The sequence below is a fragment of the Lagopus leucura genome, unplaced genomic scaffold, assembly GCF_019238085.1.
Source record: "Lagopus leucura isolate 7727_CA_CO unplaced genomic scaffold, USGS_WTPT01 Super-Scaffold_100004, whole genome shotgun sequence".
Taxonomy (NCBI): domain Eukaryota; kingdom Metazoa; phylum Chordata; class Aves; order Galliformes; family Phasianidae; genus Lagopus; species Lagopus leucura.
In genome coordinates, this window is record NW_024962264.1 from 17,567,654 (window position 1) to 17,595,203 (window position 27,550).

The window sequence follows — 27,550 nt, forward strand, 5'->3', positions numbered from 1 at the left end:
AAAGACCTTTTTTGTTTTTTCTTTTGAGAGGGTTTTTTTTTAAAAAGAAGAATCTGAAAGGTTTTCTTAGATATTCAGAATTAATAGCTGCTGGCCAGTCTTTCTCTTACAGAAACTGGTGAAAGGGCTGTAGTTCCTAATACCAGATGGCGTAATCCACTTATGTCCATATGTAAGCAAAACCAGCATTCCAGTAGTGTGGATGATGTAGAAGTTCATGCTCTGACTGTGAATTTGAACAGCAGGTTAATACTGCTTCAATCTCATGAGACCACAGATAAGGTAGTAGTGGGTACGTTCAAAAGCCATGATCTTTGAAGAACTAAAAAAAATAATAATAATATTTTTATATCAGATCTGGCAGACTAAACATTTAGGTCAAATGCAAAACTAGCAGTCTTTTGTATGTTTTTCTTTTTGTAGAGGACGTGGCCCCGTGATATGTCATGCAGATTTGCATTACTATACTGAGCCACAGCAAAATTACAAAGGGTGGTTTTTAGGTTTTGGGCTATTAGAATAAATGCTGATATCAATCCACTGCTTGGTTCCAGTTGCTGATCTCTACCCCAGTTTGAAAAAGCCTTTGAAGATTTCACAAGAGACTGTACCCTGATTAATGGAAGCAGAGCAGAGGTGAATGTCTGGGAGTAGTTTGGCTAGTATTGTTTGTCTTGATCAGCTTATTGTTGTCCTTTTCTAATTGATGTAACAAGTATCTTCTGTCCTTTAGATGCACTAGTGATTCTTTCTTTATCAGGTCGAGAAATCAGTGGCTAGCAGTTGCTTTAAATTGGTTTTAGTACAGTAAGAAGTCAAACTAAAAGATTTTCACAAAATTGTTCTCTCCCATTTAAGTAAAGTTTACCAGCTGCTGGCTTGGCACAGAATTGATAAAATCTCTCAAACTTCTGCAACAGAAGAGATTAAATTGGGGGGGGGGGGGGGAAGTTTTCAGAAGTTTATTTTATTGTGATAACCTTTATTGTCTTGAAGGTTAAACAGGTTCTTTATAGACTGTTAAACCAACAGATGAAGGAAGTGATATGATGCACTTTGCTATTTAACCCTTTCATCCCTCTTGTTTACTTTTAATTTATTAACTCTTTACTCACTGTCTGCTGAAGAGAGATCACTGCTTTGCAATAGAAATTTTGCAAGTTCTACTCTTCTGTGCTGGAAGACTATTTAAAATTTGCCTACCATAAACAACATAGGCCTGGAAGCAGACTATTTACTGAAATACATGCATACGTATTTGGATTTATAAAAGGGCTGCTCCAAAAGTAACACCTCTTATTTTGGTGGCCCACGATGTCAGAGGGTGGGTGGTGCATTTCAGCAGTGGCAATAGTGATGTGGAAGATAAACCACATTCCAGGTGGCTGTGAACAGCTGTCACACCACAAAATGAAGAGCATCTCAATTAGCTCATCTGCACTAATAGGCTAATCGTGGCGTCTGTGTTGAAAAATAATTTTTTGTTAGTGGGAATCTGCTGTATCAAACAGTGTTATCGTGCCCTTTGTTGTAGTTTCCATGGAAATAATTAGAAGACAGTGCTTTCAGAGCACCCTATGTTGATGTAAGTGTAGGCTGTAAATAAAAACTTCGGTATTACTTGTTGCATTATGGACACTGCATTTATAAACTATCTCATTTTAAAGGGAAATTGAAGATATCTAAGGAATGCATTTTGACCTGTTATTTTTCAAAGAAAAATAAATAAAGCCTCTTTATAATGTGTGTGTATATTATCCTTAATATGTCTCTTAAGGAATATATGAAATATTTTGAGTCTTTCCCTGCTCCTTCAGACAATAAATGGAAAATCTATGTTGTCATCATTAGAATTAGTATTTCATTCATAAATCAGGAAATACTAATTGCTTACTGATGAGTAACCCATGATCATCAACTCTTTGCCATCTTCTAAAACTTGTAAAAAATCAATCTGTAAAAAATCAAAAGGGGTGTTTATGTAGTCAATTTCTGGGACTACTTATCTGTACAAATTGACCAGTTTTAAGCTATTCTGAGTTCACTGTTTTCCATTAACGTGAAAGCGGGGAAGTGAGGTTTGGAAGGAACTCAGATTGCACTGGCTGCTCACTTGATCTGAAGCACTGGAGCACTCAAGACTTGAGATGAGCCTCAGCTCAGAGTTCTCAGGAGCATTCTTTTGGCAGTGGATGACTCTCCAGGGCTAAGCTATGCCTTTGATGTTTGACTCATGAGGTACTGCTGGGGAATGCAGAACAGCTGTGACACTAGAGAGTGCCACATACCTGCTCTCAAGACAAGGATGTTGTCATTTCCATCTTAAGAGCTAGGCAGTGCATGTCTTTACTTACCACTCATCAGTTTGCATCTTGTTCCTTTTTAGTAATGCCAGAGGAATGGTGAGGAAGGAAGCTTCTGTACATCCTGTTCCTCTTTCTCAAGCTCTGTCCCGTGACTGAGAAAACATTATGTAGGCATTTCATCTAGAATGACAGCTGTCCCGCAAAAGTATTACAGTACTGAACACTTGAGTTACAGCAGTTTGATCAAAGCCAGCTCTTGAAAAATGCTTCCTCCAGGCCTAATAAATATTGTAGAAGTGATTTGAACCACTCACCTGCTTTTTATAACTCCAGTGAGTATGAAATTTGAAAAGGAATGTGATAAACCTGAAGATTTTTACTATGAGGACCAACATGGTTTTTGGAAAAAAAAAAACAGCTTACATTGGATCTTACTGGATGCTTACCACCAGCTTCAGTAAGAGTATGCATGGCTTCAAGAAGGATATTTTTTGATGATTCTGATAGTCATCAGAACTCCTGAGTTGTGTGGAGAAGATGTTTATCTCACTCAAAATTCATCTAATAATAGAACTAAAATAGTCAAGTGCTAGCTTTATCCAGTTTTGTCCTTTCTGAGCACAGTGTTAGGCAGAGTCCGCTGTGAAAATATAGAGGTCGTTATAGAAAATAACACTTATTTTACAATGCTCTGTTTTTAGTCAAAGTTTGTGCTAATTTGTAGGACATTATACTTTTATTATTTTAATACAAGGACTGAATCATTACATGATGTATTCGATTATAACTCCTTGCTGAATTATTACCTACATGAAAAAAATCTTGGATCCTTGTCTTATGGTGCAATGTTTTACTTAGCAGAGCTGCTGATGGAGAAAGCAGCGGTTATGATAAAAGGGATTATATAAAAGAGTTCCTGCTGAGAGTCCATGGCACTGTACAGGGTGATACCAAACATTGTGTTCCCCAGGGCAGGTAAAATAATTAGCTGCAGGACTGCCACTCAGTCTGAGGGATTAATTAGAATTGGAGGTGGTGTTGGGGAGGAGGGAAAGCAGCCATTAAGGGTGTCAAGACCACTCTGGCCTGAAGCCTGTGTGATTTGATGTGAAATAGCAGCAGCTGGCTGTAACCTTAGGAAGTGCAAGTGAACAGCAGGTGGTAATTCCTGTCTCATTTACCATGTCTTCACAGGAACATGTAAGCTTGTGCAGCTTGGGTTTATTGGCAGGTCAGAAGGAAAATCCTGAGGAGGACTGTGACATTTACTGTGCTGAGCAAATGCAAAATTCAAAATGGAGTGTAGACAGTGTTACTGTAAACCTTTAAAATGATGTTTGCTCTTATACCTGTCATACAGAAGGGCTATGACAACCTTATAGGCTAGACTTTGCTGTAGGCCAACACACAAAGTTGAACATAGCGTGAAAAATCTGGGACTCTTATTGGGAGTGACATCTCTAAAGATTGTGATGGATGTTACAGGAGAATGCTTTCACCAAAGTCGGAAGTCGGGCAATTCTGTGAGGGTCTCTCATTCTTCAGTGTTTTCAGTGGCCACTGCATGGGAATGAACAGTCTTTATCTGCATTTCCAGGTGGGCAAGCAGTGTACTGCATTATATGGTCACGGGCCTGTTAGTTTTTGCCAAGCATCGTGTTTTGCTTGGCATTTGGGCAAAAATTGCAGGACACGCAACAAATGTGTTAATGTAGAAATGATTACCAGTTAGTGGTTCAGAGTGAGCTTGAGCTGTTGTCAGCAGAATTTAGTGGTCCAGTGGTCTGTACTGATCGCTGTAGTCTTTTGTGCTCTGTGAGGGCCTCCTAGGGTGTAGAACAAGAACTGTTCATATTCGCAGTTCAAGAATGAAACCAAATAAAGAGAAAACTGAATAACACAGAATCTGTCATTGAGAACAACTTTAGATAGGAAAAATATATATACATATATCTAGGGGATGTTTGAGGGGGTATTTATAGCAGAGTGACAGGAAAGGAAGAGAACTCATTTTGTAGGAAGGGTAGATCATTTTATGCCTTTTTTCATGCTTATTGTTTGCCAACATAAGCTTTCATGGATGCCAGAAGATGCAATGCCTTCTGAAACCTCTCACGCATGCATAAACCATGTACTCATAATTTCTCTGCTGGGTTCCATTCAGTATTCTTCTATTTCTGATCTTTCCAGAAATTATTATTACGTACGATAATATGATCTAGGTCCAAGCTGACATTTTTCTGGCCATTAGCTCTGAGATTATCAGTTTTGGGAAATGGAAAGAAGTTTTTTTCAACTTTGGAAAATGCTGGAAGATGTTGTTGCTGAAGGAGATCGTTTCTCTTTCTCATAGTTTGTTTATGTTGACAAACCTACAGTACTGGTATACTCTTGAACTTGTCTTTGTGGTATTGGGAGGCATTGAAAACACAGATTGGGAAGTGTTCCACATAAATGTTTGTTTGTGGAGCTACACAAAACTTTCAAAACTTTTTCACTTATTAAATAAATAAATAAAAAAAGCAAAACAACATTTGCAGAGAATCTCCTGAATTAATTCTCAGGGTTTTTTTCTGTATTTGTCGTGAAATGAATCAAACATAATATAAGTTTTGAGTTTCCCCCTTTAAAAAAAAGTCAAATTCTAAATATGCCTCAATACAGTTCTATAAAAACTATTATGCAACAATGAGTAAAAATGAAGTGCTTAAAAGATTTTCTGGTTTTCCCTTTTACAATTAAAAAAGAAAAAAAAGCACCTAAAATTTATTGTTTTCTGCTCCAATTTTAGATCTGTAGGTTTCTTGTTTGTACCCATTTCCATTACAGGGGTATTGTAGCTTTAGCTTGAAGAGGAATGAACTATGTACACAGCAGGACTAATGAGTCACAGATGTAAAGATTCTGGCACAGTACCATTTAATAACTTCTTTAACTTATATTCTATAACAAGATAAATGCAAATTTGATACATCTGTTTTCTAAATGGTGTATCATTTCAGCCTTAGCAATGTCTCAGGAATGAGCTTCTTTAAATGTATGGTGGTTTAGCCTTTTTTGGCTTTGTTTTCTTTTTATTTATTTCTAAAGAGGAGATCTCAGGTCATCAAGCAATGCAGTTAGCCACAGCCAGGTTCATCAGAACAAAGTGGGAAAGCTGGTAAAACTGCCTCTGACTGGATGGGATTCACTTGCGGTCTCAGTTTCCTCTTGTTTCACCAATGTGTATCAAGAAAAAAGTTGCACTAGCAAAGGACATGTTGTGTGCATCAGAATGTAACTCTGCCTTCTTAGGGGAGCTGGGGAGGAAGACCATTGTGGTCTTTGTGATCCAGAACATCTCTGATACGATTGCAGGTAGAGATGCACAGAACAATTACTTGTAATGATGAAAGATGGTTGTAGCTGTCAGGCCACTGTTCCCTGTTGGTGCTTTCCACGAGTCTGGCTGGACTGCAAAGCATGCTGCCCCTTGGCCACAGGGGTTGCCCCATCAGAGCCTTGACGTAGGACTTAAGAAAGCCACTTTGTCTGGCAGCCAGAGCTATGTGCAGCTTTCCCTTCTGCAGGTGCAACTCTGCAGCCACCTACATTGAGGCCTCACAGCAGGGCTGTGCCATGGAAGTGACACTTGTGTCCATGCACATAGGGATCTTAGGCATACCAGACTGTTTTACCTATATGCCTCAGCCTGATGTCTTAGCTGTTTCCTGGATCTCCATGGACAAACCTTTGAGGATCTCTGCCTCAAATAGGCTGCTGTTTCTAGAGGACTTAGGGATTTCATTCTTTAGGACTATCCTGCTTAACACTACAAGGTTTCAGCTTAATGAGGAAGTCTAATTTGCACCCTAGAAGGCAGCGCAAGAAGAGTGCTGAAGTGAGAGCAAAGCTCTCTCAGCAGGCTCTAATTACCACATCTTCCTTTTTTGTATCAAGTTCTGCACGTGTGGGTAGAGTAGAATATGAGAGATCACATGCAGCATACAGCACTCAATGGGCAAATATTACCCTGGTTATGAAAATGCCTTTATGTATATGTTGAAAATGTTGACCTTGGCCATTGTGGATTCCCCCAGATCTATCAGTAGATTGTTGTTCAGTGTTTATAATTGTGTATGTGTGATCAGTTTATGTGCTGAATGTCGTATGTAAAACAGAACGTGAGGAGCAGGATGGTAATTACACAAAGTGCCTCAAAATTCCCTGTCACTGCTGTCAAGTTCTGCAGCAACCCAGAATCAAAGCTTTCTGCAGAGCTGTCTTGAAGGGCTGTAGCACGTTGTAATGGAGAAACTGTGCAGTCAGCTGGCTGATAGCCTAACAACTGTCAAACAATCCTAACAATTTATTTTAATTTTAAGGAGTCACCTCTGTGCAACTGCTCCTTCTAATAATCTGTTTATATTGTTGTAAACAACATCCACACACCTATAGTGCAAACTTAATTCTGTTTCCCATATGACAGAGAGGCTGTTTCCTGTCAGTAGGCGATGTGGGGTATACTAAAGATAGTGTTTGTTCTGTTTGTCTGTCAGTAAATTGTCTCTGTGATGTTTGTGTTGTGTTGTTTTGGTACCATGTTGTGCTGTGTCCCTAGGGTCTGCCAGGCTTCCCCACAGTCGCTGCTCTGCACAGTAATCAGATCCTCACCGTCAAGGTTTGTGGTTGACATGTATCTGTTCAGTCAGGTCTCTCTGGATCAGCATAAAAGTGCACATGAAAAAAATTACTCTTACTACAAGATAGCCATGAATCCTTATGGTGGACCTAAGTCAACTCCCTTTGCCTTTGTATTGGTGTATGCATTTCTGATGCAAAGCGTGGGATCAAATCCATGACTGCATACAGCGCTACCCCTGGCAGCACCCATGTTCCGTGTGCTCTTCTTGGTCGGTATTTTATTTTTCAGATGAGAATTGCTGTAGTTCTGCTATCCTGAGGCATACAGGAGGATTGAAAATGTCAGTGAACTCTGTAGTGGTTGAATCAAGAAACAGTTATATGTGTTAGATATCTGAAGTTTAATCTGTATGTGCTGATTTTTCAAAATGCGTTTGCAAATTAAGCAGGAAGAATTGAGCAATCTGGTCAAGCTGGAACTCCAATCCTTATTAAAATGACACCATTGTTCATGGCACAATATGCTGGTTAGAAAATCTGACTGAAAGTTGAACTGGTGCTTTGTGTCTAGAAACTTTGCTGAGAGAACAGAATGCAAAAATACTGAATTTTTTCAGAGCCTGGATAATGGAAAAAAAATAAAGTGAAGAATTCTCCTGTGAAATCTGAGGAGAAAGGACTTAGACAATTAACTCGCTGTATATGATGAGTTCACAGAGCGCTAAAAGCACAGTTTCTCTCTGGCAGAAGCACCAGTTCATATAACTTTAGCTATTACAAATCTAATGAATATATCTTTATTTCTTTCTCGGGCCTTCTGATGTCTATTCTTCAATTCTCTCATCTCTGATCTTCAACCTTTGACCTCACCTGCCTGATCAGATGGTGTTTCCTAAAATCAATCATGGGTTTCTCTCTGCTGATCAGCAGCTCATTAAACGCCGCCTCATTAAGGTAGTGCTTCATCTCACTGGAATCTGGTTCTTCTTTACATTCAGTTTACTCTCTGCTGCACCTGTTTGTCGGAAGCCTTCTTATAGCAAGTTGCTTATTTGAAAGTTCTATAATTAAGAAATTGTTAATGAAATTAACGCTTAAATATTATGGGTAACTGCGCTAAATGCTCCACATTTAAGATGCAGTTAGCATTTTTAGTGGCTTGCAGCGCTATACTGGAAATCAAATAAGTTGAACACCATTTCTGGTGTTTTTTCAAAGGCTGTATGTTCTGGCAACTTTCTTGGAAATTGTCTTTTACAAATTAGTAAGTCTAAATCATTAAGGGATTTGGCTAATTATCACTCTGAAAGAGCTCACCAAAACAGATGAAAAATTCTGTGCGACTCTGTGGAAAAGCAGTTACTCTCCATGCTCACGTTTGAAGTCTGTCCACGTAACATTGATGGGCTTGGAATGTTGCCAGGCAAACTGTATACTTCTGGCACACGACTTTTTTTTAATCCTCAGCTTTGTCATGATTAAACCAATCAGGAAACGAAGAGCTGCTTATTGAAAACGGTTACTCTCTCTGGAAAACTGCATGAGTCAAATATTGCAAAGCTACCCCAAATTCTAGTTCGTGTCCTGTGATAGAACAAGCCATTTATAATTTCAGCCTTTTGCTCTGTGGCCGCTTGCACTGTACAGGTACAACCTGCTGGTCTTCAAGGCAAAGTGCAGTCTTTGCATTGAGGAGCAAAGACACCAGTGTTTAGCTCACAGTAGCTTCTTTAAACTTGTCTTGCGTTCTTTCTGGAAAACTGTATTTTTGTGTGGCGGATGCCTCTAAAGCAAACTTCTGATGATTATTTCTTTGTTGTGCTAGGGGGACCAAGGACAAGCTGGACCCCCTGGACCTCCGGGGCCACCAGGACCCAGAGGTCCCCCAGGAGATACTGGGAAAGATGGTCCTCGAGGGATGCCTGGCATTCCGGTGAGTTGGTCTGTTAGTGTCCAAATTTTTGTCAAATATGTAACAGTCAAAGGTGGTTTGTGAGGTAAGATTGGCAAGTAAGACATGTGGAAGCTGAACCACAGACAAATTTCGCAGTGCACCTGAAGTCCCTCTGCCACATGCGGTAAGTTCATAGCGGGGCCAAGAGTAATACCTAGGTTTCTTGCCTCTCACCCCTGGCAGTTCTTTCCCACACATTCTAAGGTTTCTGAGTTGTTCACTGATGTTTTAATAGCTGTACGAAAATGGTCTGCCTCCTCTTCAAGTAGCAAATATTCCCACTCAGACTTTAAGCTAAAGCTGAATGTGAGATGTCATTGCATAGGCTAGCTTTATTTCTCACTTTCTAATGATTTAGCTTCAAATTATGAAATCAGAATAATAAACTGCTAAATGCTGCCCAAAGTATGATAAATTTTGGAGTGAGATTCTGCCATTTCTACACAACACTAATTTTCTTCCACTCATCCCCTGTATTTCATTAGATCCATAAGCAGAATACAGAAAATTACTTAATGTTTTAGATGCAGGATCAGACCCATGGGCTTTGGCATTTTATAATGTGATATTAAACACTTCATAAAAAGATGGGTAAATGTAAGAATTTGTTTTACTTTTTTTTTTTTCTTCAAAATATGAGTATAGTTTTGACTCTATGGTTTGTGACCTCTTCAATACTCCTTTTTTAAATGTTTTTCTTTTTGAAAAACTTATCTCTCTGTTCATCGTGAATCCCACTGCAGTGTCAGTGTGGAAGCTGAATCACAGGCAGTACACTTGACAGCTGAAATGTCAAATGCACAGATCTGGTAAGCACATCTGTCACAAGTAAAGATCACAGCTGAGAGGATGCATAAGGAACTAGCAAGGTGAAGACATCTCTAGAAAAAGAAACAGCTTTGTCAGAGAGAAAGCATAGTTCATTTTGTAGGCCAGGACAGAAAGTCGTAAAATTTCACTGCAAAACCAAGAAAGAAAATACCCGAGTTCTTGTTCTAGCCATATTTGAGACTGCCTCATTTGAAATTGTATTGACTATGCATTAGGTGTATTAAGAGTGTAACATGATAACCATCCCTGGAGATGTTCATGAAACATGGTGATGTAGCACTGAGGGTCATGGGTTAATTGGTGATGTTGGTGGTGGGTCGACAGTTCAGTTAGATGAGGTGATCTTCTCCAAACTTAATGATTCTATGACTCTAATTGAGGCCTGCTGTTAGCCAACATTGGGCTGATAATTTCTAGCACAAGGTTGTGAAGTGACACTGAAAATCTATTGCTTTCACTGTATGCTTTACTTTGGCCATCTGCTCATTTCTTGTTAGTCTTCTAATGTGGTAAATTTGATTCTGTTCGGAGTTGCTTCTGATTTGATATAGAGGGTGAGACTGAAACCACAACCAATTTCTAAAACTGCAAGAGTTTTAATGGCTTTGCAACCATTTTTGTAATTCACATCACATGTAACAGGCTAGAAGAATCAGCTAGTGTTGCTGGTCACAGTCTGACTGCAGATTGCTTGGTTTTTGTTGCTGCTTAGCAAAGGGAACAATAGTGTTTCTCATGACAGAAGTAATGCATTTTATGCAATTAGGTCATTCCATTTTATAATAGTTCTGTAGTGATTTTTGACTTTAGATGGCGAGAGACAGTTTCTTTTTATAGTTTGTTTTTTGTTTCTTTTCGTTCAGCTGTGGTTATCTTAAGCCCCATAGCATTGTGGAGAATCAATTTGTGGTACAGCTTCAGAATCAGATAAAAATCAAACCAGATTGCTGACTATTGTTATCATCCTGCTCCTTCTCAGTGTCCTGCTTCAAGAGGAAAACTTGTCCCAGCTTTCTATCTTTAAAAGGCTTGTGTGGAAGAGAGAAATAACAAAATAATAGTTATACTGCATTACAAATAGGAACACTGCAGCATTACAACTGAAAGATAAAGTCGTTACTATGGCCAGCCTCCACTGTACGGCAGTCATTTTCTTAAGCAAGCTTTCATTTGCTTTTAAGCAAGGTACTTATAATTACCAGAACTTCAAGAAAATGTTTTGACCGCTGCCTTCGTCCATGCCCTATATATTTGCTGTGCATCCTGTGAAACTCACTCAAGATAACAGGGCCCAGGTGAGCATCTCCAGCAGCCATCATTACTTCTGTTCCTCTGCCTAGCAGTTTTGAGGAACAGTCTGTGTGCTAACATCTCCATCTGTGCCCACAGACCTCCGTCTGTGCTATCTTTACCTCACATGCCAGGAGCATGTATCCTGCTCCAGTCACTTAAAGTTTTTAGAGATGAGAAAATGTTTGTTTCTGGGACAGAAAGCCTTTAGATCTGAAGGTAGAAATGTGAGGGAAATGCTGTTAGGCCTATTGGAAGGTCTAACAGGAACCAAGGAAGATCAAGGGTACGAGAGAGGATTTTGCATCCTTCTGCTAAGCCTTTATTTGGGTGTCAGTAGAAAAACCTCTTGGAACCTGTACACACTTGCCTTCCAAAAGAGTTTTCCTGCCACACAGATACCAGCACTTTTAGAGTGTCAAAAAAGAAGCACAAGGGAAAAAACAGGGTTGTTTTTGTTTGTTTGTTTGTTTTTTTGCTGGTAATAAAACAGTAGACAATGTTACACAGTTTTGAAATTATTTCAACATAAAGATAATGCTTCCCAACATTTATAGGCATATCTTGATGCTTCTGTGATGCTGTGAGATTGTTGTATACAAAAATAAGCAAGGCTACAAAGGAAGCTGAGAAGTTCAACAACCTTGAATAATTTGCTGTCTGAAACCTGTGCCTGTGTGGTTTCTCTTTCCCTGTTTTTTTGGTGTGTTTGCAGATGCAGATTTGTGCATCTGAAAGCACATTTACCTAGAGAAGCAGTTTAGAATCTGTTGAGTTGCCAAGAACAGTAGCATCAAAACAGTTCCCATCGGTTCTTGGCAGGTTTTCTTTTATGATAAATCTGATGAAGATGATCCTGCAGCTGTGCTGATCCAACAGCACATGGATAGCCCGTGTGGTATGACATCCATTTTACTGTCTCAAATGACAGTTGAAGACATTCATTTAAAAAAAAGTGAAGATAGCTCCTCGCTTCATGTAGACATGTGCCCCACTAAGAGAATTAATTGGGAAAATGAAGGGATACCATTTTGAAAACCAATCCAAATATTTAACAAACGAACAATTATTGCATAGCCTCAAAATGTCACTGTTCATGGGTATATGCAATATGATAATTAGTAAGTTATGCCTGCTGACTGAGGTGATGACACAGAAGACTAATTCTGGAATATGTAAACAGTGATTCAGCACATATGTGAAAAAAACTTTATCTGTGTTCTTTAGCACCCCTGGCTGAAGTGGAATGTTATGATTGGAACTAAGGGGCTGAGAGTCAGCACACCAGGGTTTAAATTTTGCTTGAAGAACTACATCATTAAAAGATTGTGAAGTAGTACCTTACCTCTTAAAGTCTGTGATTTGATCCATTACTTTAAAAAGCAAATATACATATAAATGTGTGCGTGTATTTAATATGTGGTCAGCTGCCATACCTGTTGAGTAATGGAATTTTTTAAGAGGTTGTTATTAAGCAAGGAACTGAATTCGAGACATGCTAAATTATTCTAAATTATTCATGCTTTTTGTTTTTTTTTTTTAGGGTGAGCCAGGAAAGCCAGGTGAACAAGGGTTGGCAGTAAGTACTCTTTCAGTTTGCTAAGAAACTTTAACAGACTTAAACATGCTTCTTAAACTGTGGAATTCCAGAAAGCTTGATAATTGTATTTCCCAGCCTTCCTTTGTCATTGAGTCTTTGAAGTCTCGTTTGCAAAGAAAATGCAAGAAAAAATAGAATTTTTTAGAAATATACAGTTGCCTATAATATAAGGGCAGTTCTTCCTTTTGGGTTGCAGAAGTATAGAGGGCACAGCGAGGAAAAACTGCCATGTCAGATGTGCCTGACTCATGGCCCCTCTTATTGCCACCTCTAAATTTGAGCTGTTTTCACGTTGAGACTGTGGAGCAGTGCAGCAGCCATCTACTTGTTTAAAAGGCCAAAATCTCAGCAATCGTTCTGGCCCTTTGCCTGACATAACAGTGAAGATGCTGCAAAGAAACTCTCGGAATATTATCTCCTGAGGGTTTTCTTTTCATCATGTGTGGGAGAATATAGGAGCTAAATGAATGCACTTTTTACAAATACTCAGATATGGGAGTACATGTTTTCTGTTGCATCAGAAACTAATTAGCCCTTTTCATTTGGAAGCAAATTGAAGCTCCACTGTCTGTAAATCAGCTTCAGACACAGGATAATGCATCAGGGGTTTCTGCTTGTCACATGTTCCCAAAACTGTGAAACATTTTTTCCCTTAAGATTTCCCTAAATGCTTATGGTCATTATTATTTTCTTTTATGCGAAGTGACATAATTGTAGCTCTTGGCATGTGCTTTTGATTTCTGAGTGCTTCTGAAGGGGAAGATTATATGCTCAGCAATCAGTGAGGATATGATTACTACCTATTTGAATTTATAAAGTTTTAAACAGATGTGATGATACTTCAGCTTGACAATTTGCAGAACATTTTGGATTAACAAAATCCAAGAAAGTTTTTCAGCAGAGAAAGAAAAGATTGAGATTCTGAAGTGTCTCCTTTGATCAGGAAACTGAATTTTTTGTAGCTTCTCTTTTCAAGATAAAAATTTAACAGAGCTAAAATCTCATCTCCCAAAGGTACTACCTAGTGTTTTAGCACATTTGTGTTCCCTGTTGTTCCATTCTTTTTGGTTTATGAGTACTTATTGTTAATAGCATGTATAATAGCTGGGAAGGGCATTTTCTTTTTTGGTTTGCTTATTTTGATTGTAATCTCCTATTTGCTCTCTGGACTGCGCTTACTGCAGCAGTGTCTTCATTCTGTTCAAGACCAGATCATCAGGGTCACAGAATCCCCAAGGGTCTTTAAGCAAAAGAGTCTTGTGGTATTCAGAAGATTCCCACTGCTCTAGTCATCTGCACATAGGAAATAAAGAACTGCTACAGGACTCTTCATGTCCCTAAGTGCAGATGTGTTTAAATAGAAAAAAAGGGCATTTTAAAAATCATATCAGCAACTGTAAGCTAGAGAAAAAAAAAACCCAGACTGCATAAGTTTCCAGCTCCAAATGCCTGGTCTAAAAGCCAACATGATGGCTTGAGTGTTAACCTATATGTAGATCAAGAAAAGTTCAGGTTATCAGAGAGACATTTTATTTTCATTTTTCTTGGTTATTTTGACATATGCATTGCGCCAGTACAGATTTCCAGGCTGTCTTCCTTGTGAAAAGTGCTGAAGCTATCCATACAGATTCTGTCTGGTTTCCTTTGACATCTTCCATCATACATTTCTGCATGAATATCTCTTTACCTCAATGTTGAAATTTGAGGAACTACTGCAGAAGTAGCTGATTTCCAAACAGTTATGCTGTAGAATTGTGATGCCAAAGAAAAACAGGGAACACAAACCTATCTGCAATTCTTTTCCTGTGTTATTCATCCATCTCTTCAAATAAAATTACAGCAGAAATCTCAACTGTGAATTGTGAACTTCTACATTAATTCCGCAGGAACTCGTATGTAAAGAGTTGTCTCTGTTTCACACTGTTATTCAAGTCCAAGTTAAATTCCATTTTTTCTGTGTGTGAAGAAGGATCTGGTAGGTAGATGGGTTCTGAAAAGTACTACGAGTGCTTATCTCCCAGAAATCCACCTTTTAGGGATTATTGATGTTTCCAGAGCTTTTCCAGTAAGAAGCCAAGTACTGGAACATGCACTCTGGTTGTTCTTCTGGATAGAGGCAAGATACAGGCAAGGACAACACCGATGGCCCTGAAACAATCCCTAAATTTCCAATGTACTGTTTGAGGTTGGTGGAAACTGAAGGCTATTTGTATTCTAAAGAATCACTGTCTCAGCAGTTTTAAATAGCACTGGTACTATTCAAGCAAAGAACTGCAGGCCTGACCTCTAGATTGTAACAGTGGGATAGAAGCTTTTCTCTGTCAAAAGTGATTTATGCTCACATTCAGTAACATCCCTTAGTATTTCTAGGAGAATGCAGAGAATGTTACTAGAGCTGGTAAATTCAGTTTTAACCTTGGAAAAGGGTTAAAATGGAAAAACTTGACACAGCTTGAAATTGCTTAGCTTTCTGTCTTCTCTTTTTACAAGGAATGGAATAAGACCCTTGAAGAGCAAAAGATGGTAGATAATGAGATAGCAGCATGTTTTCCAGATTGCATCTCAGAATGTAACACAAACCTATTACACATCTTGAGTAGCTTGTTACCTACTCAAGCAACATGTGACTTGATTCTCAAAAAGTTGAAATCATTTTAATGCATTTGGAGTTCCAGGAACATCCATGTTCTTGTTGCTCAGTCAAATAGGAAATCAGGAGCACTAGTGAGGGCACAACAACTTGCACCAAGACTCTGCTGCCATATTCTCCTCAAATTTTATTGAAGTTCTGTGTCAATAACGAAAAAAAGTAATAATAACCATGTTTTAGATGTGGGAGAGAAAGCGGTAGTAACAATTCAGGACTTTTTCCCCCTCTTAGGCAGGGGAGGTTTGCTTGGACCAGACAGAGAAAATGACAATGAGTTCTCTTGTTTGAGTTCAGCTTTGCCGTAAGAGAACTCATCTTTATAGCACAGGGCAATTTGTGCAATTTACTCTGAAGAAAGGGAATGGCTTTTCTTTATTTCAGAAGTTAAGTGGGTGTAACACAACGGAAAGCACAGCAGTGACAGCAGAGCAGCAAAGTCCTAGGCTGCAGTAAGTGAAGATCTGCTCAAATGCAACAGCTACGGGCACAGAAATAAAGAAAAGCAGCTGCCTACTTTCAGAAGCCTCAGGTGCAAAGGGATCTCCAGACAGACACTCTCACCTCCACTGCCAGCACTTTAATGAGGTCTGGGAAGGGGTGGATCCTGGCCCCACACTTTCTGGTCCCTCAGGTACATTGTATACATCTGAGCGCCCCTGGGTTGACCCTGCCTTCCCCCAAGGTGCTCGAGCAATCACTGGTTCAGGTTGTGACTTAGCATTTCTGCTACAGTGGCTTACTTCAGGGTGATAGGAAGAGAGGGTTGGGAAAACCCACTGTTGCTTATGCAAGTGTCTTATTCCCTTGCTGAAAATATTCCCATGTTATCAGCATCCAGTCACCTTCTGTTGTTCTCATGGTTGAGATGTGGGGTCTTGCTGTTTGCAAGGTCTTCTGTCACTTTGTTTTTATGCTAGGAACAATCTGTTTTCTTTTAGGGCTGAATAGTGAGCAAAGTTAGTTTTAAGTATAGAAGAATTGAGTGTATATATCTTTAATGTCAGAAGAGAGTGTAAGAGTGCCTAGTTAGTTACTTTTTTTTTTTTTTCTAGTTTCCAGGACTCTAGAAAGCCCTTGAGGTCTACTTTCTGTCAGAGTAGAAGGTATTGCTCCTCTGTGCAGAATGGAGTCACATGAAGGCCAAGCAGTGAGGTGTGGTGCTAAGGGTTTGAAGTTTTGAAATGTTATGTGGATCTAAAAAAAGTCTTCTATGCCAGAGGGAAGACTGGTAGAGTTTCCTTAGCTTTTCATCCTTTTTGGTTGTGTCTTGCCTCCTATAACACATTTCCCTTCCCATGTCATTTGCCATTTGCCATGTCTTCCTGGTACCACATGAGGCTTTTTTTCTTTATCTTCTTATTTTCAGAAAGGATCATAAAAGTGTTTGTGATTCTTCTGTAGGTAGAAGCTAGGATTTCTGGTTTCAGAGTGCTGGTGATTTTATTATAAGTGTAGTCAATGACAGGAAACCTGAAACGCTGACACTGATAGGTGTTTTCAGATTCACATATTGCAATAGAACAGAAGGTGTGCATGGCTATTTTTATTTCTAATTTCCATATGGTAACTTTTTGATGTTGCTTTTTGTTTTTGTTTCCAAAACGCTTTTGGTGCTTTTAATTTAGAACTGTTCTAAACCAGTGCATAGCCATAGGATTCTGGAGGATCAAAATTTGCCATCTTTTCAGCTCCTTGGAAAATTAGTCAGTTGAATTGTGTTCAGTATACGAGTCAACTGCTTTTTGTCTCTGAATAAAATATATATTTTTTTTTCTCCAGAAACTGGCTTTAAAGATACATAAGTAATTTTACAGATGTTTTGCATGAACAGAATGTCTAGAACAAGCAAAGAATTCAGGTAAAGATATCTCTTTGCTAAAGAAATCTATCCTTTAATGATTAACTCAAATGCAAAATCCCTCTACTTAAGATGTATTGTTTTCCAGACTAGCAACTTTGTGCTTTTACAGACTTTGCTGGGCATGTGTTCAAGAAAAAAAAAAAAAAGAAAAGACTTAGTGGTCTTACTAGCTATTCAGTATAGGGAGAACTTTCTTCCAAAGAATATTGTCATATACTTGAAAGTTGGTGAAAGAGCATAACTTTGCAGTCAAATCTATAAAACCTCACATCTTTAAAATGAGTTAATATATATTTTTCATCTGAGGTTTAAAAAAACAAAAAAGGAAGGGGTAGGGGGGGAATCAGCCAGAACTGTCTGGAAAGTGCTGCTGGCTTGAGTTTAGCCTTTCAGGCCAACAACCAAGGACAGATCCTCAGCTGGTGTGAATCTTCATAGTTCCTCTGGGAAATTGCTAATTGTGAATTTGTTTTCCATGGCCAGAGTTCTGCAGCAGCCTTGTTTATTTCATTCTGGTGACATGTTCACAGTAAATTTTAGAAAGTGTGGTTCTCAAGCTGTCTAGATGTGAAAGTTTACCAAAAACTAGCAGCTGAAATTGAGAATCTCTGCCTGCACCTTCTACGGCACGTACTTATTTTTTTCCCCGATGCAGATTCATTGGCCTTAAGTTATAAGAGCTAGTCTTAGGAAAAATTGTCTTTGGGATTTTATAATCTCTACTTCAGTGACAGTTGTCTGGGATGTCAGAACAATGACTAAGAAGACGACGACAATGAGGATTTCTGCCTGAGCACTAATTAATAGCTTTTGCCGCACTTTTAATCAATTAAGGTAGCATATGGGACCACTGCTTAATGAGAATTTATATGAATTTCCATTATAGTTTATCTGTTTTCTTAGCCAGTCTTTTTTAAATTCAGGCAATTCACGAATGCTAAAGCACTATATACTTTGATAGTAGTATTCCAGTCATCACAATCTTTATGAAACACTCCTCAACCATGCGAGAACACACTTTCAGAATTACATTATATACCTTGTTCCACACAGCAAATGTGGTCAACGGGCAATACGGAGGCTCCTCGGAAAGGCAGATGGATGCTGTGTACGAAACCTGTGGTTTTCCTCTGCATGTACATTTGTTATTTTAAGTTCCCTTCCTAAATTCTTCTTTGTTCTCAGCTTTGTGGAAATAAGGAAGCGTTTCATGATTCCTATAGTACCAAAGAGGAAATATGCGTTCTCAGGTATAGTTTTGGTAACTCCTTTGTCCTATAAAAATGTAGGTACAGATCTTATAAAGGCCTTCTATTACAAGGAGTTTTTACTTTAGAAAGGTAGTATGAAAGCTTAAAAAAAAAAAAAAAAAAAAAAGGTTTGGGTTTTTTTTTTTTTTGTTTTTGTTTTTGTTTTTTTGTTTTGTTTTGTTTTTTTACCAAGCATTGGAATAAGAGTTTCAGTATGAATGTATTGCTCTATTGTGATGTATTTTGGTTTATAATTTTTCAGTACACCAAAACTTTCATTTTCTCATTATATTTTTGTTAGGCATTTTCATTTGGTGTTCATGCTTGCTGTCCTTGACATCTAACACCTCACAGAACAAATCATTACATCTAGCACAGACCTGCAAATGGAAAATGCTCCAAGCTTTCTATTTCATATATTTATTTAAATGTTTAACAACTGAGCCACTTGAAGTTGAGAATTAAAACACATAGGGAGGCTGTTTGTGAGGTATCACACCCTGAATTACTGTGTCTTTGAACCGCAGCTTTAACACTTGCAGGGCAGAATATTTCTTATTTTGCAGTTTGCTAAAGCACAAGCAGCAAAGTAACTTTAAAAGGAAAACATAACATATAAATGGATGTCTAGAAAGAGTTCTGGACTCAGTGAATTTGCTTTGACTACATTTGTGGCAACTTTTTCCGTTGTTTTTCCTTTTTTTTTTTTCTTTTTAATTTTGAGTAGTTGTTAGTGAAGGCACCTGAGCGTATCCAGCTGTAACTTTTTTTGATCATTTCTGTAATGCTGATATTTGATATGAAAGAAGCTCTGTAGATCCCTTGAGAATAGTGGCTGAAGAATGGCATTCATTGTGAAAATTCATTTCTTTCGTAGAACACTTAAAAACTTCTTTTTATCCTTGGATGCCCAATTTTTCCAAGTACTTAGGTACATATCAGACAATGCTCCATCCCCAGAGACACAAGAATAGTTATTGAATTTCTTGGGAGCGATGCAATTTCTTTTTCTACTCTCCAACTGAGGAATTAACTTGAGAATCTACTTCAGTAAACCCATGCTATTGCTTGTCATATCTGTATAGGTAGTTTATCAGTTACACAAGGTAGAAAATGGTTTTAGGAAGTGTTCAGGATATCTGAAATAATAGAGATTTAAAATGGTTTTTATTATTTTTAGTTATTTTCCTGTTCTGGGCAACTCTCTTGACCAAAATTTACAGCCAGCTCAACTGAAGTTTCTCAGTGCATGTATGAAAAAAGGGTAATTTTCAAAGATTCTAATTAATGACTTCAAACAAATTGATGACATGATTTTTCATATATATAGTGCTCTCCTCGGATCAATTGCTAATTGCTAAATGCTAAGGAAATAGAACCCTACATGATCATATTGCATTTCCCATTTTCTACTTGGATTCTCTAGCAGTTATCAATTCTATATAATTATTTTATATTCTGAGTACATACAGAATAAGAAACTCCTGTGTGTAAATTGTAAAATGTGTCATTTTAAGCTTTTAATTGCAATTAGCTTGCTGAAGGTAGTTGTATTTTTGAGGACTGTGCTGGTCATCAGGTGGTGTAATAGCTCAGAGGTCATGAGACATGAGAGTAACTTCCAGTCTGAGTAAAGTTTAAGTACCAGAAATGGAAAACTACTCATTGTTTAAAATAACTGATGATTAGTGCCTAATGCTCTTCCCTGAATCATCCATTCTAAAAATGCAATGAAGGCAAGATTTTTCTTCTATGAAAATACTTTCTTATTCAGTAAGTCCTCTGGAAGAGCTGGAATGGTAGCAGCAGTGAAGGGAAAATTCTAGGGAAGGAGATTTTTCTGGAGACATTTGCAATATCTTGAATCAAATCCATCCCACAAGTTGACAGCTGCAGACTCTAAGTGCAGAAGTACGCAGATGAGCAACACATTTCACAGTTTACTTTGGGGGATATTCCTAATAACTGAGTAGCAATTTTACCTTCAGATAGTAGCTTTGTTTTGAAGGCTTCCAAATGGTATTTTGGTTTAGTTGAATGTGTCCAAAAGATTATGTTTAGCTTCTTATGTATTTGGAAACTGAAGAGTAAGCATTTATTCCATGCACATAAAAGAAACAGATATGAAATATGAAGTAGTCTTCAGTTGTTCTGGCTTATTGATGGAAGGTAACGTAGTAGAACTGTTTAATAAAAGTCAAAAGAAAAATGATGCCCAGGGCCTGGATATTTGGAGCTTACTTTGGTAACGGTGATATAGGTAAACTGTAGTCTGAACATGAATTTCTTGGAGTTTTTAAGATGATAGCCAAACCTGTATTTTTCTTGGCAAAAGGGAAGATTCCTGGCTCATCACTTGCCATGCTGTGAGGCACTGGAAGAAACTTTCTTCATTTTCTAGAAGAAAGGGAAAAATTCTGTTTAAATGGAATATGTTATGTTCATGGTTCGGTTCCTTCCCCAGTAGGCCACTCTCACCTAGCAACATCCTATTGACTTTCTTCATTTATTTTTCTTCTTCCCTGTCTTCAGTGTTCTTGGAGACTGCTTACAAGTGGTGCTCAGGTAATAGGCTGTTCATTTGCCATAATCACTATTACAGGTGCCCTCATCCTCAGGTATATCTTAGAGTTAGAATTCAGGCACATACTGAAAAAAGAGATTTAAATAGCAGTTTACTGAAATGCAGTGGGCTGGTGGGATTTTTCTCCAGTCAGAAAAAGCAGGTAATCACTCTATTCACTAATTATCACTCTAATTATCATCAGATCTGAGTGTTTGGTTATTTTCACATCCTTTTAAAGAAAAGAAAGTTAGTCAGTCATTCTGTATATCGCAGATGGTTTTCTATTTGCAAAATCTGTCCCTTTGAAAAAGGGAGATGCTTGCAAGATCCTCGTTTTTCTAAGACAATGAATCCAGTACCAGCAGTTACAAGCAGTGGAGCTTTTCTTTGTTACCAGTTTAATGTTGCATCAGGGCAACATTCCAACACGACCTGGATCTACCAAAAAAAAAGGGAGTTTTAACCTATATTCACCCTATCTTAAATACAAAATTTGCCATTTTGAAGCAGAAATCCTGTTGTTCAAGGTGAAATCCTGAATAATTCCTGTTCTGACATCAGTTCATCTTCTATCTTTTCAAACATCAAAACAAGCTGAATTCTCCCATTCTGGCTTTTTGTTTTTCAACTTGATACAGTCAGAATTAATCTCTCTTAAGTTTGCTTCAGCACACACAAACTGCATGAGCACCTCCTGTAGGAACACGTGGAAAAGAGTAGATGACCATACTGAATGTGGTCTGATTTAATCAAAACAGACTGACATGATGTCATATACATGTTTTGCTGTTCTGTTTCCCTGATGCCTCCCCTTTTTGGCCACAAATGAATTGGGTGCTTCAGAGATGCCAGTTGAGAAATGGGTCCAACTAATATCAACGAGACTCACTCTTGTAAGACATTAAGCAGTTAACCTTTCCTGGATTTAGGTATTCCTGCATTCTCAGATCATAAGGTTATAATGGTTCTTCTTTACTTTCAAGAGAATTCTTAAAGATTTTTGAAAGTTTTGTTTTTTGTTTTTTGTTTTTTTACTTGTGGCTGATGGCACAGATCACGTGTTGGTTAAACTATAGAAATAAATTTCAATACCTTTAATGATCTAGAAACTATAGAGAGGCTAATGCTTCTCTATTTAAAAACAGAGTAAAAACTTAGTGGCATAAGCCAAGTTTTTGTGGAAAACTTACTGCCGAGCAGAAAAATTATTGTGGACCACAACTGATTGTTAGATCAGAAGAAGAAGAAAAACTACAGTCTTTTTAATGCTGACAGATTTGTCAGTATTTGAAGAAATAGATGGAATGGAAGAGAAGATGTTAGGAAGGGGGAAGTTTAAATCTTCTACTTAGAAGTAAAATCTGTTCCAAAAGAGAAAAGATGTATTTGCATTTTCTGTAGAACATTTTACTTTTTGTCGATGCAGAAAATTTCTACTGGTTTCATTCCAGTATCTGAATACTTACACAATGGGACAGTTTTAATTGGGCACTGAAGTTTAAATTAGCTAGAGTAATTACATTTTCTTTCTCTTTACAGGGACCTCAAGGGCCTCCAGGACAAAAGGTATAGTATAAGTAACAATACCATGATAGCTTCTGGTTCCAAACTGTAAGTAGAAAAGGTGAATGGAATTAGCTATTGCACACCACCTTGAATCTGTTAATTTAGATGCTATTTTGTGGTATTTTGTTTTTGTAAAATGTAGTCATATAATGTTAGACATAAGATTTCTCATTTTCGCTATCATAGGAAGTTCAAGCAATGCAGGGCAGAATGTTTTTAATCTGTCCGCTTAACTTTCAGGTGAAAAGGTTGCTATAATTTTCTTATTCATGGATTGGCACAGCTATGAAACCAAAGGTGAAACATAGTGAAAGATGGAGGGATAGAATTTCTGATTGAATGCATGTCCTTTCTCAAGTAGATCAATGCCATATGACTGAAAAATTGACCAACAGAAACAAAGGGTATAGGTGTTGCTGATAAATGGTTCTTAGTTGGCTGTATTCAGGTGGTTTGCTGTTGTCTTCCTGTTCCTTTGGTAATCGGAGATCTGACTTCCTATGGAAGCTTTCAGCATTATTTGCACTCATTAAAGCTGACTGCCTCAGTCTGATGGAGTGAGCTTTGGATTTATGGTACTGCACCATTAAAACAGTCCTAGGTATATCAGCAGTAGCAGCTAGTAAGTGGCACCATTCCAGCATCTCACCCACACACCACCAAGGCAGGTCATTTTGAGACTGATTTCAAAAGATAAGAAGTGTTATGGAAGATATCTAATTAGAGCAGGCTTAATTTGTATAAAGGAAAAAGAAGGGAAAGAAATAAGTAGTACTTATGTATGTGGCAAAGCTGTCACCTCTTTTTCTTCTTTTAAAATATTATTTAAAGTGAAGGTTTGGTTGCATCTGTTAAAATTGAACTTCTTGAAGAAACAAAAGCCTCCTGATATGTAAAAATGTAATCCCAGAGCATGTAAATCCATGGGATTTTGTCAGCTGTGAGCTGTACAGTTTACAAGCTGAGGGAGAAGGTTACCCTTCATGTTTAGCAATGCAAGAATGTAACATTGTAAAGCTCATCTGATTCTGAAATTGACATTACAGGAAATAGCAGAGTGGGATACTTTATATGTACAACATTAAAAAACAAACAAACAAAAAAAAACAAATGTTCTGGTGAGCTTTTCAATTTATGATAAACATTTATTGGTTAAGGGTATGGTAGAATCAATTTTATTTAAACTTTCTGATATCTCATGTTTCATAAGAAAAGTCAGCAGCTGTATGAGACTGCCCCTGGGAAGATTAACTGTTTCAAGGAGGTCAGACAGATGTCATAATGCCCTCCTGAGCCTTTTCTTACAAGTTTCTGGAAGAATTAAACAAAAAATGTTTACAGAATGAACAGAAAAGTTCACTAGAATTTGTATTAGCCATTTGCAGTGGCTAGCATTCATGACCATGTATCCAGCATATAGGGGCACCAGAATGCCAAAGTGAAAGCTTTGGGAATAAGGACAAAGCATTCAGGGTAATGGTCATGAGCTGAGATGTCAGTGTATTATTTATTACTGGCTTAGAGCTCTGCTGTGAGCTTGAGACTGCTGGGCACTCAAGTGTTGGATATTTTTTGAAGCACTCGTAAGCTTTTTTTTTTCCCCCTTTTTTTTTGTTTCACAGGATTTTTCCATCCATTATTTCCTCAACTCTATTAATTGATAAACATGCATCCATTATGGGTGTATTTCCTTTGGGAGTATTTGTCTGCTTCTAGTGAAGTCCCCAGCCAATTTAAGCAGAGGGAAAAATGCTGTGCACTGATTTTTGGGCCTCAGGACCCGATGGGCTTCAAAGGATACTCATTTCTTTCACAGGCGCTGAGCAACTGCACGTCTCTCCATTGATACAGCCTCTGCCTTTCCCAGTCTCCCGGCCAATCTTTTATGTTACCAGCCGTTCAAATAGCTGTATCTGTAACCTGTTCAGATATTTATTAATGGAAAATAAAAATACACTATCAGATTCCTTGCTGTGCAACATTGCTGTTACAGAAAAAGAGGATGGTGTTGTGCGAGCTCCTTTTCTCGTGCCCGAGATTTTTGCTGGATGTCTGCAGCAACAGTCAGATAAGATTCTTCAAACAAAATTGCCCATCATAAAAAATAGAGTGAGAGTTTGTAAAATGACTTCTCTTACATTATGAGTTGCTGCTTCTTTGTCTACTCCATGTTTTTGGTCCGTGTTTTGTTGTTTTTTGAAATTCTGACGGCACTAATACTGAAGCAGTTTAAAAGGTTGTTGGTAATTTGCACCGTCAGGCTGAACTATTGCAGATTATCCCTTAAAAGCTTTAAGATAGATTGACCCTGCCAGTTATTGGTCTTGGAGCACATCTCTCCATTTCAGATGTTTGAAAGCATTTGAAGTGTTAATGATTTTGTTCAGGCGCTATGTTAGGCAGTGTCAGAACAAACTCAAAATTTATCCAGAGCATTAAATGGAATTGCATTTTAATCCTTATATGTTTTACAAGGCATTCACAACAAAATTATCACCAACTTGAGACTCCTTTCTGAAAGAGGCTATACAGTGGGACAGTCACTAAAACGTACATTGTAAGAGCATAAGAACGTACGACACAAAAACATGTATGATTAATGTAAACAGTCACTTGTAAAGAGAGCTCAACTTGAATATAAATTAGTTTTTGAAAAATTTATTGCACTTAGAATATGCTGGCATTCACCATCTTTTTTAGGTGCTGTATTAAGAGGTGAAAGTTTTCAGCCTGTTTAATTTGCTAAACGCTGGCATCTCTTTCCCACCAGGGTTCTGTTGGAGTGCCTGGTGTTCCTGGGAAAGATGGACAAATGGTGAGTTCACTTGACTTTGTCAACATAGCACCTATTTGTGTCACTGATTAAAGCAACTCAAGGCTCATTCACATGGGCAATTTACAGAAGAACATCCAAGGTTCTAATTTCAAATCAGTCTCATGGAAAAGACTATAAAATCTGATTTGTGCTCTGAAGTTATTTTTTCTAGTTTTAGTCAGTGAACATGGTTACTCCAAAAATCTCATGCTCAGATTTGGTGGTGACTGATAGACATCCGTGTAAGCGGTGTATGACTTGATTCAGTATATTTATGAACTACATTTTTTTCTACAGCTTATTTTGGTTTAATTTCTGTTAACTCAGTTCCATGATGCAAGTGGTTACGTTTATGTGCTTGTACACCAAGTACCAGTGACAACACATTGTTAATACAAGCCTAAAATAGAGAATGATTAGGCTGGAAAAGCAGGTAGAGAATAATATAAATTAAACTTGGGAATGAAAATGCAGAGAAATTATTAGAAAAGAAATAGTCTTGAGTGCAACTGGGAGGAGATGGTAACTCAGTCAAGTCAGTGTTATGTTTCACTAAGCTGACTCCTAGTCTGGGGCAGTGCTCCATGAGAAGCAGCAGGGCTGTTTCAAAGCCCTGCTAAGGTTTTTTGGCAAAACTGTGTGGTGAAGTTTTTAAGTAATATCCCTCCCTGGCTGCAAACAGTATTAACCATCTGTTGTTCTCATAAGCACTAACATTAATAGTGAACTTGAAAAGCACTTGCAGGGAATACCAAAAGGAAAATGATACTGTAGCTTGTTCACTGTATTTGAGAAGTAAGCAATGATAGTGTATAAAGAACATATTACATATAGGGTGCTCAGAAAGTAATGCCTCCATGGAAACTATAACAAATAAGAAGTGCACAAAAACACTATTTGATAGAGCAAATTCTCAGCTACAAAACACTATTTTTCAGCATAGTCTACACTGTTAGCTGTGCATTCTTGCCAACAATGAACAAGAGCCTGCATGCTGCGCTCATACAAATCTGCACCAGTGGAGATGACCCCACTATTTCACAGTGGCAATGACAGAGTCATTGCAAGGAAAATGTTGCCCTGGCTGTCCATCATTCATTGGCCCAAGCAGATGGAAGTCATAAGATGCCCAAACTGGACTGTACAGTGGGTGTGGCAGGACAGTTCAGCCAAGACAAGCAATGTGCTCCACAGTCTTCACACTGGAATAGGGTCTGGTGTTATTGTTCTGCAAGAGAAAGGTTGTCTTCTTAATTGGTCTGACTGTGGAAGTGCAAGCTTCCACTCCTTTCCTCTCCCAAAACACAATCCACATCCCTTTACCTGCTGAGGGCTGCATCTTCAACTTTTACTACATTGGGAATTCACATCTCACCACTCCATGGAGCCATTTTGACTCTGGCTTACAGTCATGACACCATGTCCCGTCACTGGTAATAATGCAGTCCAGGAAACTGTCACCTTCAGCCTCATATTGGTTCAATAGATCTTGACAAGTTTGCCTACAGTGTTGTTTCTGTTCCCATGTGAACATTTATGGGATCCACCTGGCACAAATTTTGTGATATTCCAAAACTGCTACCATTGCTTTCAATGCGCTGAAGCCAATATTCAGTTCCCTGGTCATAATCCACTTTATTCAAGTTGATAGGCTGATCAAGATACTCTTCATTTGTGAAGTAACAGCTGTGCATGGCCATTGGGAATACGGCTTGTCTTGCATATCACTGCCACTGCTGCTGAAATGCACCACCCACTCAGCATTTCACTGTGCTCACATCTATTGTCAGGTCTCCATAAGTGCTCAGCAAGCATCAATGAATGCCATTTTTTCTGCGTGGAGGAATTCAGTGACACATTTTTGCTTCATATGTATTTTCATGTCAGACACTGTTCTGTCAGACTGCCCCTCTGTTGCCATCTGTCACATGGCAACAACATGGAATCAAATGTTAGTGGGAAGGTTCAACCTCTCCTGCCATCCATTAACATCCACCTGTGATGTCATGGGGCAACAAAATAAAATAGGAGGCATTACTTTTGGAGCAGCCTTCATTCTGCCTTCTTCTGCCTCCCTCCCCAAGAGCCCTTGAGAAAAAGGCACTAAGTTTTTCTAAATAATTCCATTTAAATTGTGCTTTCCTAACAGTAAGCTTCTATTATTGTAATATACAACCTGCATTTTAACAGTGGCTAGAGGAAATGATATGAGTAATTTCACTATAGTGGTGGTAATCA

At 38.2% G+C, this 27,550-nt stretch overlaps 1 protein-coding gene across 1 annotated transcript in view; it reads left to right on the forward strand.

Moving 5' to 3' along the window:
• Nucleotides 1–27,550, forward strand: part of COL25A1 (collagen type XXV alpha 1 chain) — a 147,417-nt gene that overhangs the window by 50,410 nt on the left and 69,457 nt on the right. The window contains exons 6-10 of the mRNA XM_042872066.1: nucleotides 7,812–7,883; nucleotides 8,755–8,862; nucleotides 12,548–12,583; nucleotides 22,471–22,497; nucleotides 25,268–25,312. Coding sequence (XP_042728000.1) covers nucleotides 7,812–7,883; nucleotides 8,755–8,862; nucleotides 12,548–12,583; nucleotides 22,471–22,497; nucleotides 25,268–25,312 — 288 coding nt within the window. The remainder of the gene's footprint in view (nucleotides 1–7,811; nucleotides 7,884–8,754; nucleotides 8,863–12,547; nucleotides 12,584–22,470; nucleotides 22,498–25,267; nucleotides 25,313–27,550) is intronic.